The 12,460-nt window shown below is 40.1% G+C and overlaps 1 protein-coding gene across 3 annotated transcripts in view; it reads left to right on the top strand.

Moving 5' to 3' along the window:
* The window catches only part of LOC126214858 (aminopeptidase Ey-like), a 282,069-nt gene that overhangs the window by 80,714 nt on the left and 188,895 nt on the right, over positions 1–12,460 (top strand). For all 3 annotated transcript variants that reach the window (XM_049941494.1, XM_049941493.1, XM_049941495.1), the window contains exon 5: positions 2,914–3,069. In XM_049941494.1, the coding sequence (XP_049797451.1) occupies positions 2,914–3,069 (156 nt within the window). The remainder of the gene's footprint in view (positions 1–2,913; positions 3,070–12,460) is intronic.

The following is a 12,460-nucleotide window of genomic DNA, read 5'->3' as shown; positions in this document are numbered from 1 at the left end:
CTGAGCACACTGTGTAATAATCTGAATTTCAGCAACTTTCCTACCTATAACAAAACACTTACTCAGTTAACTAACTCATAAATTAAATACACCACTACATAGCGTAAACTGAAAGAAAACTGACACGAATAATTGATTATTTCTGGAATATTACAGTTTTCTGTATTGTCACAATGTTTGCAGGAAAATAAAAAAAAATGTTCAAATGTGTGTGAAATCTTATGGGACTTAACTGCTAAGGTCATCAGTTCCGAAGCTTACACACTACTTAACCTAAATTATACTAAGCACAAACACACACACCCACGCCCGAGGGAGGACTCGAACCTCTGCCGAGACCAGCCGCACAGTCTGCGAACGCAGCGCCTTAGACTGCTCGGCTAATCCCACGCGGCGCAGAAAAACGAATAACAGGACAGTTATAATGGTGCATACTAAATCCTTAGAAATTACCCAAGCAAAATTGAACCAACTCGACCATTACAAGTGTGATACCCAATCTCTGCAGGGTGAATCACCTAAAACTTGCACCGCAGATATTGTGGAAATGGGAAGCGCTACTGATGTGTAGTTTTAACACAGTCAATTGATAGTCAGGGGCTTGTATTGTTAGCCAATAAACAGATTCTAATAATACTTAGACAGTGTATTTTTTGTGCAAACATATGCTTTTTAAATGGAATAATCTCTGCTGACATTAACAAGCTAAAAGTATGGTAATTTGAATATCGGTGATGTTTGTTGCAGTATTCTAATGTGAATCATTTATGAGACATTGTATTTTGAAAAGTTTCCACACTGAAACTTGTTTGTCCCATTCAACCTGCGTAGTTGCTAGGTGTGGTGGTGTTATGTTTGCTTACAGTGTGCTTGTATGTTCCTCGCGTGCCCTGTGGCTTGCTAGTCAGTTAGTGTGTGACATTCCAAGCTGTAGGTCACGAGTGGACGATGGGATTTACCGATGCAGAAAAAGCTGATATGCTCGTAATATATGCAGAGTGTAGGGAGAATTCAGTTCATTCTTGTACAGTGTATGTGGTAAGATATCCCAATAGATGTTAACCAACCTGGGGATTATTTATCAACATCTTCAACCAGTTATGTGGAAATGGTAGTGTAATACCTATGCAACATAACAGAAGGAAACAAGTGATGACAGAAGAGGGAGGGGGGGGGGATTAATGTTCTTCCAGCTGTTACAGTTGATTTACATGTTAGCTCCAATGCAATCACACAAAGAAGTGGTGTGAGTCAGCCCAATTTTCTATGTATTCTCCATTGGCAGAGGTTCCATCCTTATCACATCTTACTCCATGAAGAACTCCAAGGGAACAATCATGAGAATTGTGTTAACTTCTGCACATGGGTATTAAGACAGGATCCAGATGCATCATGTATCTTGTTTAGTACAGAAGCCACATTTATCAATCACGGCCAGCTTAGCAGCTAAAACTTGCACTATTGGTCTGTTGACAATCCCCATTGGATTTGTCAGGTGGAACATCAGCATCCGAGGAGCTTAAACATGTGTTGTTGGATAGTGAAACATTTCTTGCTTGCAGACTTTTTTCTATGGGGAAAGCTGAAAGATACTGTCTACGAAGACATACCAACTACACCTCATGACATGCAATGGTGTATTATATTGCAGCCTGCTTGGACATCTCTGAAATGCCAGCACGTGTGCAGCAGTCCTCCTTTCGTACCAGACTGGGCGCGTGCATTGCTGCTGCTGGGGATCATTTTGAACATAACTTCTGATGATCAATTGCCTCATTATTGGTTAGAATTCACACAGCTAGGATATGCACTCGGTTTTTCTTCAGTGTGTGCTACTGCAGGTATTGCACAAGTGTCAGTGTGGCAACTTTTCAAAATACAATATCTCATAAATAGGTCACCCTAGAATCCTACCACAAACACCCCTGACATTCTAATTACCCTATTTTTAGTTGGTTGATGTCAATAGGCATTGTTGCACTTCAAAAACTGTGTGTTTGCACAAAAATACACTTTCTAAGTATTATTACAATCTTAGTTTTCAGGTATGGTAGGATATGTAAGGAGCATAAATGTTGTCAACTATTGAATGATTACTGTGAAGGGCAAGGAAATGCCATATACCCATATGAGAAAGTGTTATCAGCACCTGACATATTTTGAATGGGGCTTCATTGTGGGTATCCATTTGGTCACATGGTCAGATCGTGCAATATCCAAATTTCTGGGGCATTTAGATGCGGCAGTGATCTGATGCTGACTGCATGGGAACATGATGGAAGGCATTCTTGTTATCGAGGTTCTTGTTGACCATGTCCAATCACCACAAGGAAGGACTGCAATATTGTGCACCAAGCACACTGTAGCCCCCTTAAAATCTGTGACTGCCACCTGAGACCAAGTAAGTAACTCCCCCCCTTCCCCCCTCTCTCCCCCCCTCCCCCTCTCTCCCCCCCTCCCCCCCTCTCCCCCTCTCCCTCTCCTTCCCCCCTCCCCTCCCCCCTCTCTCTCTCCTTCTCCCTCCCACCCCCTCCCTCTCCCCCCCTCATTCCCCCTCATCCCTCCCTCTACACACACACACACACACACACACACACACACACACACACACACACACACACACACACATAATCTTGCTTCAGCAGATGAATCTGCTGCTGGTCAGTGTTTTCAATGCTGTGTGGCACTTTTAAACCCATATCCTCATGTGCATTTTGGTCGGAAGGAATGTTTGGACAATTTTAGGCTGCAACAAGGAAAAAATAATTTTGCTGTGCTGTAGGAATATTTTTTAAAACCTTCTTGTGCAACATTGTTGACAGTAGTCACATATCATGTATGTGGCTGTTCTTTCATTCATTCACAGAAGTAGTGTGGCCCTATGTCACCACCACGTATCTTCTCTACTTTCAGATGGATAGCACTGACACACTTTGAGGCAACAGAAGCACGAAGTGCTTTCCCCTGCTTTGACGAACCTGCGATGAAAGCCATGTTCCAGATCAACATCATCCATTCCAGCAACTACACCGCCATCTCCAACATGCCCATAGTTCATACTGAACAGTTGTAAGTATGGCTGTCTCATTAAATGTTTACTTCAGTTGTTAAGAAGTGAAGCCCATATCAGTAGGACGGTAAACCACTGTCCCTCTTTGTTTTGTAACATTCCATCAGCACATTGTAGCCACTAACATGCTGAAAATAGTTTTTATTTCATCTTTGTTATTAACAAATTTTGAAGAGAGGTTATTGCCCTATGCACATTTTAAAGTCAGTATATTTTGTTTCCTCTTGCAAGGAACCCCTTAAGTGCGAGGAAGTAAGTTCAGTCTTTAGGAAGGCTCCTTTGGAAGTGTAGTGTTACCAATAAAGATAGGAAAAATATTAGCTGCTAATGATTCACCATGTTCATCTGAAGGGTGACAAAAAATGAGTGTGCAGGAGGTGCAGAGATTAACTTTCTACTTCGCAGCTCTTGGTCTCGCGGTCGCGTTCTTGCTTCCCGAGCACGGGGTCCTGGGTTCGATTCATGGAGGAGGGGTCAGGAATTTTCACCTGCCTCGAGATGACTGAGTGTTTGTGTTGTCCACATCATTTCATCATCATTCATGAAAGTGGTGAGATTGGAATGAGCAAAGGTTGGGACTTTGTAAGGGCACTGATAAACGAGCAGTGGAGTGCCCCACAAACCAATCATCATCATCACTAACCTTCTGTGGGATGTATGTATTACATTTCACATAATGGACATCATTTACATTCAAGAAGCCAAAACAAACCCCTAACTTGCACCATGAACAGTGAATGAAAAATGCTGTGCCTCACTGATCACAAAGGTTTGATCCATCAAGATCGAAGGCGAATCCTTTGGGGGTCACAAATCATCCAGGACATTTAGGTAGGTATACACTCCTAAAGAATGCATGTAGAATCATATTGGTGTAATGGAGTGATGAAAAGTGATGGCATGCAATCAGGTGCGAAGCAATCTGTCATGGAGCTTATTGTGAAACTGGCTACACCTTAAGGCGTAGCTGCAGATGGTGCAGTAATATGTTCTATAAATATGGAAAAATAAACATCCAGAGGCTGAATTTGCCCTGTGGTACCAGGTTGTATGAATTGGAATGTCACACTTTTTAGGAGGAACAGTCTGCTCTAGAGAAGTAAGATTTTTAAACACAGATCAGGAATGAAGCAAAGCAAATTTATTCTGACCAGCTGTTGTCCAAAAGCAGTGCTCATACCATAGTTGTAGTTCTCTCATGTGCATTTTCCCACCCTTGCTTGTTGTGATGTAAATATTCCATACTGCCCTCGCAAGATTACGCAAATGAGAAAGAATTACAGGAGGCAGAGCACCTCCAACTTCTTATAACACAATAAATAACTGTTGAGCCAATTTACCATCCAGATTAACAGTTGGCATAATTGTATACAAATGTGTTAAGGCATTAATGTTAGCTGATCTCGATTCATCTCCCTTGGTACCTCCAGTTTCAAGAGTTCCTTTGATATGCATTTCCTCTTCAAATCCAAATTTTTTGGAAGTGAAAATAATTTCTTCACTAAACGATAGGGTAAGTTTGTTTATCTCGTCTACAAATTTTTGGGTGATTCCGTAGTTCGCTGCGCATCATCAAGTTGGCGCTTTGTTTGAAATTTCGTTATCTTATGTCTTCCAATTCTGTAGCACTGCTTGAAATTATGCAACCATCCACTCCTTCCCTTGAGATCACTGTAATCTATGTTGCGCACAGTTTGATGTGCATAATATAGTAGGTCATTATCGTGCACCTCCTTGTATCGAGCATCCTGAAATGCGGAAACACCAGTTTTTGTAACAAGTGTGCATTGTCCTCTTTTGTATATCTGTAGTTTCTCTTATGCACTACAGCCATATTGCTGCAGAACTTATTCGAGATGTGTTTATAATTGTTTTTTTACTATGCTGTCGATGATCTTCCATGTTCGTAATTGTTTAATATCTTCTTCTTGGACAGTGATTGTTCTTTATTATGCTTCACTGGATACAGGCTCCCTGTCCAATGATGAACTACTTGGCTCAACACCTGTTGAAGAACCACTTTAATTTGTTAAGCTCACATTGGCGTCACTGTACACCTCACGTACATTGTCTGCACAATTGAGCATATGTGACACCACCATTCCACTGACTCATTTTGCAGAAAAGCTAATATTTCATCTGTGACTTCTTTCTAACTCTGCAAAACTTCTTGAGTTTCTTTTTGATGAAATGTTAACTTCAGCAACTGAGTTTTAGCTGTAATGCAGTGTTTGCTTTTTTTTATCGTTGTAATTGCTTTGCAGTGTATACACATCATTACCATTGTAGCATTATTGTGAGTTACTAATCGACTAAGCAGTTAAACTACACTCTGTAGAGCCTCATGCTGTGCTCACCATTGAATACCTCTGGTCCTGCCCCTGTTATCATTAGCAGCCAATATTGTGGTTGCAGGGTAGACAATATGTGGGGTGCTGAGTGCCATAAACATCATTGACCTCTTGCAACCTCACACTCAAGGGGTTCCTTGATACACACTTCTAATTATTCCCCCAATTTAGAAAGAAAAATATAAAATTGTCTTGGGGAAGGCGTAAACCATTTCATACTAAAGGTGAAGGTGTTCTTGCAACAGTATTGCTGAAGAAAACTATCACATGTTAACAGTAGCATTATAATATGCTTGTAACATATTTATAGTCAAACAACTGCACCATGTCTGAGAATAGAAAAGCAGTTAGTGCTGCTCTGAGAGAAAGGTTGTGTGTGTGTGTGTGTGTGTGTGTGTGTGTGTGTGTGTGTGTGTGTGTACTGTAGCTGTGATAGACAGACGTCTTTAAAGGGTTGTCATCAAATGGTAGACATCTACAACTGAAAAAGAAGTGGCCAGATGATTAAACATTTGTTTTTCTGTCATTCATAGACAGGCAACAATTTCAAACTGTAGATTTGACACTGAGATGATTTGTCAAAATATGCCCATGAGGTACGATGGGCGAACATGGCAGATATGTTCTGTTATGTACTTGATAAGACATGCATTGAGGCACTGAGACATAGTTAATTTAATAATTTATCATGGAGAGAAGGAAAACAAATGTAATTACGGTAAACTGCCTGGCGTTTGAAGATGGTTCTGCAATACTTCCAGAAAATTTGACAGAAGCAGTTACTGCAGTAAATCCTGTGGGAAAAAGTAGCATATAGAACTGGTTTAAAAATTTCAGCTGAAAAAAAAAGAAAAAAACAAAATTCATAACATATATAAAAAATGCTCCAAAATTCATAGAAACACAAATCGGTAAAATAGACCAAATGGACTAGAAGACTTTGCAATAGATGTAAGAGTTAACAAAATGAAAGGTGCATACGATTTGGCAAAGAATATTTACAAGGAATGCATATTTAGAAGAATGAAACTAAAACACTGGACACAGCGGTATGACAAAAAATTTTATTTGGAAGTGAATCCCTAATGATGAACTGTCAGCTGGACAAAATAGAGGTACTTGAAAGACAGATTATTAGAAAAATAATTAATGCAGACTATAGATAATTGGACAATGAGAAGTAATAAGGAGATCTATAAAAACATACAGAAAATATCAGAAGTAATGGCTAAGAAGCCTCTGCTGATTGAATGAGAAAAGCTAACAGAACTAATATTTCTGTTTTTCTAGAAGATTACATTGACAGTACCACAGATTACAGAAGTAAGGGGAGAAACAGAAACAAACAACATCAAAGAATTGGAAATAACCAAAAGTAACCTGTGTAACAATAAAATACTAAATTTAGAAGGTTTCCAGATATTGTGTCAACAAGAACAAAAGGCAACATGGGAAGGAAATGAGGGTTTACTGGAAAAATAGGAAACAACAATAAAGATGAGGTACTGAAGTTATGTGATCCTAGTTTGTCAATATGAAGATTAAAAAAATGGAAGAAAGTGGTTAGGGGGAGGGTAAAGTTGTAGTAGATAGACCAAGGTTTGATTACAGTAAGCAGGTTGACATTGATGTAGCTTGTAGTATTTATTCAGGCATGAAGAGGCTTGCACAGGATAGACTAGCCTGGAGAGCTGCATCAAACAAGCTGTTTGACTAAAGACCATGATAACAGGTTCTCAAAGGAATAATTCCACTAAAGTTTATTCTTGCTTCAGCTACTGCTGTAGCTTGTCTGTGAAAGTAAGGTTCATTGGACTATCTACAGTTAAAGAGTTCTGGTTACTGTCACACTGACTTTGCACTAGAAAGGGTTGTTTGTGAATCATTTACTTTATAAGGAGACTGCATCTGAAAGGTGCACTTCATGACTTCTGCAATATCTAAATTATCAGTTTTCTGCAAGCGATGTAAGAATATACGCAAATGACAAGTATAGTTGAAACCCATTAACTTGATACTTTGGTTGTTGATGTCGTCAGTCTCAAGACTAGTTTGAGGCAGCTTGCCTACACAGTACAACCCTCTTCATCTCTGCATAACAACGGTAATCACTGTAATCCACAGCCATTTGAATCGACTTACTGTATTCAACCCTTGACACCTCTTGTGGCATTCATGCCATATCCCTGCCCACATTTATTACATTATTGTTGCCATCTACGTCTACATCTACATTTATACTCCGCAAGCCACCCAACGGTGTGTGGCGGAGGGCACTTTACGTGCCACTGTCATTACCTCCCTTTTCTGTTCCAGTCGTGCATGGTTCGCGGGAAGAACGACTGTCTGAAAGCCTCCATGCGCACTCGAATCTCTCTAATTTTACATTCGTGATCTCCTCGGGAGGTATAAGTAGGGGGAAGCAATATATTCCATACCTCATCCAGAAACGCACCCTCTCGAAACCTGGACAGCAAGCTACACTGATGCAGAGTGCCTCTCTTGCAGAGTCTGCCACTTGAGTTTGCTAAACATCTCCGTAATGCTATCACGGTTACCAAATAACCCTGTGACGAAACGCGCCGCTCTTCTTTGGATTTTCTCTATCTCCTCCGTCAACCCGATCTGGTACAGATCCCACACTGATGAGCAATACTCAAGTATAGGTCGAACGAGTGTTTTGTAAGCCACCTCCTTTGTTGATGGACTACATTTTCTAAGGACTCTCCCAATGAATCTCAACCTGGTACCCGCCTTACCAACAATTAATTTTATATGATCATTCCACTTCAATTCATTCCGCACGCATACTCCCAGATATTTTACAGAAGTAACTGCTACCAGTGTTTGTTCTGCTATCATATAATCATACAATAAAGGATCCTTCTTTCTATGTATTCGCAATACATTACATTTGTCTATGTTGAGGGTCAGTTGCCACTCCCTGCACCAAGTGCCTATCCGCTGCAGATCTTCCTGCATTTTGCTACAATGTTCTAATGCTGCAACTTCTCTGTATACTACAGCATCATCCGCGAAAAGCTGCATGGAACTTCCGACACTATCTACTAGGTCATTTATATGTATTGTGGAAAGCAATGGTCCCATAACACTCCCCTGTGGCATGCCAGAGGTTACTTTAACGTCTGTAGATGTCTCTCCATTGATAACAACATGCTGTGTTCTGTTTGTTAAAAACTCTTCAATCCAACCACACAGCTGGTCTGATATTCCACAGGCTCTTACTTTGTTTATCAGGCGACAGTGCGGAATTGTATCGAATGCCTTCTGGAAGTCAAGAAAAATAGCATCTACCTGGGAGCCTGTATCTAATATTTTCTGGGTCTCATGGACAAATAAAGCGAGTTGGGTCTCGCACGATCGCTGTTTCCGGAATCCATGTTGATTCCTACAGAGTAGATTCTGGGTTTCCAAAAACGACATGATACTCAAGCAAAAAACATGTTCTAAAATTCTACAACAGATTGACGTCAGAGATACAGGTCTATAGTTTTGCGCATCTGCTCGACGACCCTTCTTGAAGACTGGGACTACCTGTGCTCTTTTCCAATCATTTGGAACCTTCCGTTCCTCTAGAGACTTGCAATACACGGCTGTCAGAAGGGGGGCAAGTACTTTCGCGTACTCTGTGTAGAAACTAATTGGTATCCCATCAGGTCCAGTGGACTTTCCTCTGTTGAGTGATTCCAGTTGCTTTTCTATTCCTTGGACACTTATTTCGATGTCAGCCATTTTTTTCGTTTGTGCGAGGATTTAGAGAAGGAACTGCAGTGCGGTCTTCCTCTGTGAAACAGCTTTGGAAAAAGGTGTTTAGTATTTCAGCTTTACGCGTGTCATCCTCTGTTTCAATGCCATCATCATCCTGGAGTGTCTGGATATGCTGTTTCGAGCCACTTACTGATTTAACGTAAGACCAGAACTTCCTAGGATTTTCTGTAAAGTCGGTACATAGAATTTTACTTTCGAATTCATAGCCCTCCTTACGCTAACTTTGACATCGTTTAGGTTCTGTTTGTCTGAGAGGTTTTGGTTGCGTTTAAACTTGGAGTGAAGCTCTCTTTGCTTTTGCAGTAGTTTCCTAACTTTGTTGTTGTACCACGGTGGGTTTTTCCCATTCCTCACAGTTTTACTCGGCACGTACCTGTCTAAAACGCATTTTACAATTGCCTTAAACTTTTTCCATAAACACTCAACATTGTCAGTGTCGGAACAGAAATTTTCGTTTTGATCTGTTAGGTAGTCTGAAATCTGCCACGTTTTAATACACAGTATAGGAAGAGTTTGCTACGAGAGACTAGTGGATAGGTAGGATCACGAGGCAGACTTGTCAAATGACATGCCAGATGGTTGCATAGTGTGAGAACAGCTGGGCGAGCAAGAGTCATAGTGTACTGGAACATAGAGAGACAGTGTGGATTCACCTGCTACACTGGGCACCAAGAATCGAATCTTTTATTATTTATATTTAGTGTTTAAATATTAATATACAGCTTCGACCATGCTGAAGATGTTACTTGCACTGAGAACTTGTTAATAATTTCAATATCACTCAATTCATCAGGAAATACTAATTTCAGTTGCCGACAGAGCTTATCGATGGAAAGCGTGGACCAATCACATGTCTCCCTGGAGAGGGCAGGCTCCAAACTGTTAAGATAGCTCACTGTAAGTCTAAGATCAGTTTCCAAAGAAGTAGTACATTGATCTGTGTATAAAATATGATCTCGTGTAAGGATAGAATGAAAAATTTTCTTGGATGATGTACTTGTATGATGACGTGTTAATCCAAGGCAGTCTATGATAAATTTTCATTGTTGTTGTAACATGCAAACTAGTCTGTGAAGTGCAACTTTGCATAAAGATGGTATTAATTGTTAAAGTTGCCTTGGAGAACATATTTGTGCGATCTCATGTGGGTTTTAAGATCGTGTGAAGCATTTTTGTTATGAATGTTAATGATAGACTGGCACTAGAAACTGTTTTACTAAATTTGTGATTGAACAAATAAAACAACATTAGTTGCTATCCTAATATTTTATGATTCTCATTATGTTCAGCACTTAAGTCTACCCACTTGCCACATAATTGTGCTCTGTTTATTGCACATGTGTTAGAACTCATAATCAATGGTGGTGGAACCAAATGGGACAATGTCTACAAGACACAGAATGGTAAGCACCGAACTGGGAGTTTGGAGTTATGGAGGATTCAAATTTGCAATTGATCCGCAAATATGAATAATTTTATTATAACATCCATTTTGTTCTGGATGGCTTTTGATATCTATAGTCTTCCAGGCAGACATAGAAAGAACAAGAAACTGGCTATAACATGTGAAATATTAAAGAACAAAAATATCACTGTAGTTGAGGTACCAATATGTTACCCAAATCACATATGGTAATAACAAAACATAATGATAAATGTGGTGTCACCGCTAGACACCACACTTGCTAGGTGGTAGCTTTAAATCGGCCGCGGTCCATTAGTACATGTTGGACCCCCGTGTCGCCACTGTGTGATCGCAGACCGAGTGCCACCACAAGGCAGGTCTCGAGAGACTTACTAGCAGTCGCCCCAGTTGTACGATGACGTTGCTAGCGACTACACTGACGAAGCCTTTCTCTCATTTGCCGAGAGACAGTTAGAATAGCCTTCAGCTAAGTTAATGGCTACGACCTAGCAAGGCGCCATTAACCATTTGTACCATTGCATGTATCTCAAGATAGTCTCACTTGTATCATCCAGAATGCTGTATACCAAAGGACGATATAAAAGTTAAGTGTTCTAGTAGCTACATTCTTTTCTTTATCACATTCATTACGAATCCTGTTCCAGACTTAACGCCAGACGGCGTGAGTTGACGCGTGCCTTTTCGGCTACTTCACTGTGGACTGGCTGCCTTAACAGTCCACTACAATAATCATATGAGAAAATTTACACAGAGTTACCAGAAAACTTAAATATATAGCTCATTGCTTGAAACTACTTAACCACTTGCCACTTTAATCACAGATGTGTTCATTGTTCACATATGTTGATTTTAGTGAAAAATAAAATAAAACAAAACCACGATGAAAAAGAGGGATGTATTCATACACAGTGCTTAGTATTGTGTTCCCCCCGAGCTGCTCAGTTCATGCCAGTATTTTGCAACTGTGAGGTATTAAACTGGTAGGTCACTAATATTCACACTTACAGACCTTCTTTGGAACTGTAATTATTGCATTCGGAGTGTATTTTGCATGTCTCAGATAATGTGCACACCAGATGGACTAATTTTATCATCACTGTCTCTCCCAAGAATCTCAGTAATTCTGATGGAATGTCATCTGCTCCAAGGGCCTAATTTTGACACAAGTTTTTCAGTGCTCTGTCAAGCTCTTTTCGAGTTACCATATTGTCAATTTCATATTCATCTGCTTCCTGTTCCCTTTCTATAATATTTTGTACAAGTTCTTTTCTTGAGGATAACCCTCTATGTATTCTTTCCATTTCTCTGCTTTCCCTTATTTGCTTATTACTGGCTTGCCATCTGAGCTATTAACATTTTTCCAAAGGTCTTTTCAGCTTTCCTGTAAGTTAATATCGTTCCCACAGTCATGCATACTTCTGCAGCCTTGGATTTGTCCTGTCACCATTCCTGGTTAGCAATTTTGCACTTACTATAAATCTTATTTTTGTGTGTCTGTATTCCCTTGTGCCAGCATAATTTGCTGCTTTTTTATATTTTTCCTTTTGTCAGTTAAATTTAACATTTCATGTATAATCCAAGGATTGTCTGAGGTCCTTTGACTTTTAGCTGAGGGGAGGATCTCAATCAATGGCATCGTCAATGATGTGATGATCTTGGCTGCAGATGTTAAGGGGGGAGAATTGGTAGCGTTCCCCTTGATAAGTATGGTGCACTACATAAAGGAAGCAGCTACTTGGCTTGCAGAGTACTTGTGGAATGAACATAGCAATATTTTAGGATAGGTGATAGTTTGAAATCCACTAAGGAACACTCGCCAATCAA

This window comes from Schistocerca nitens, chromosome 12 (assembly GCF_023898315.1).
Source record: "Schistocerca nitens isolate TAMUIC-IGC-003100 chromosome 12, iqSchNite1.1, whole genome shotgun sequence".
Classification (NCBI taxonomy): Eukaryota; Metazoa; Arthropoda; class Insecta; order Orthoptera; family Acrididae; genus Schistocerca; species Schistocerca nitens.
Note: the sequence above shows the minus strand (reverse complement) of the source record. Positions and strands in the feature narration are given on the sequence as shown.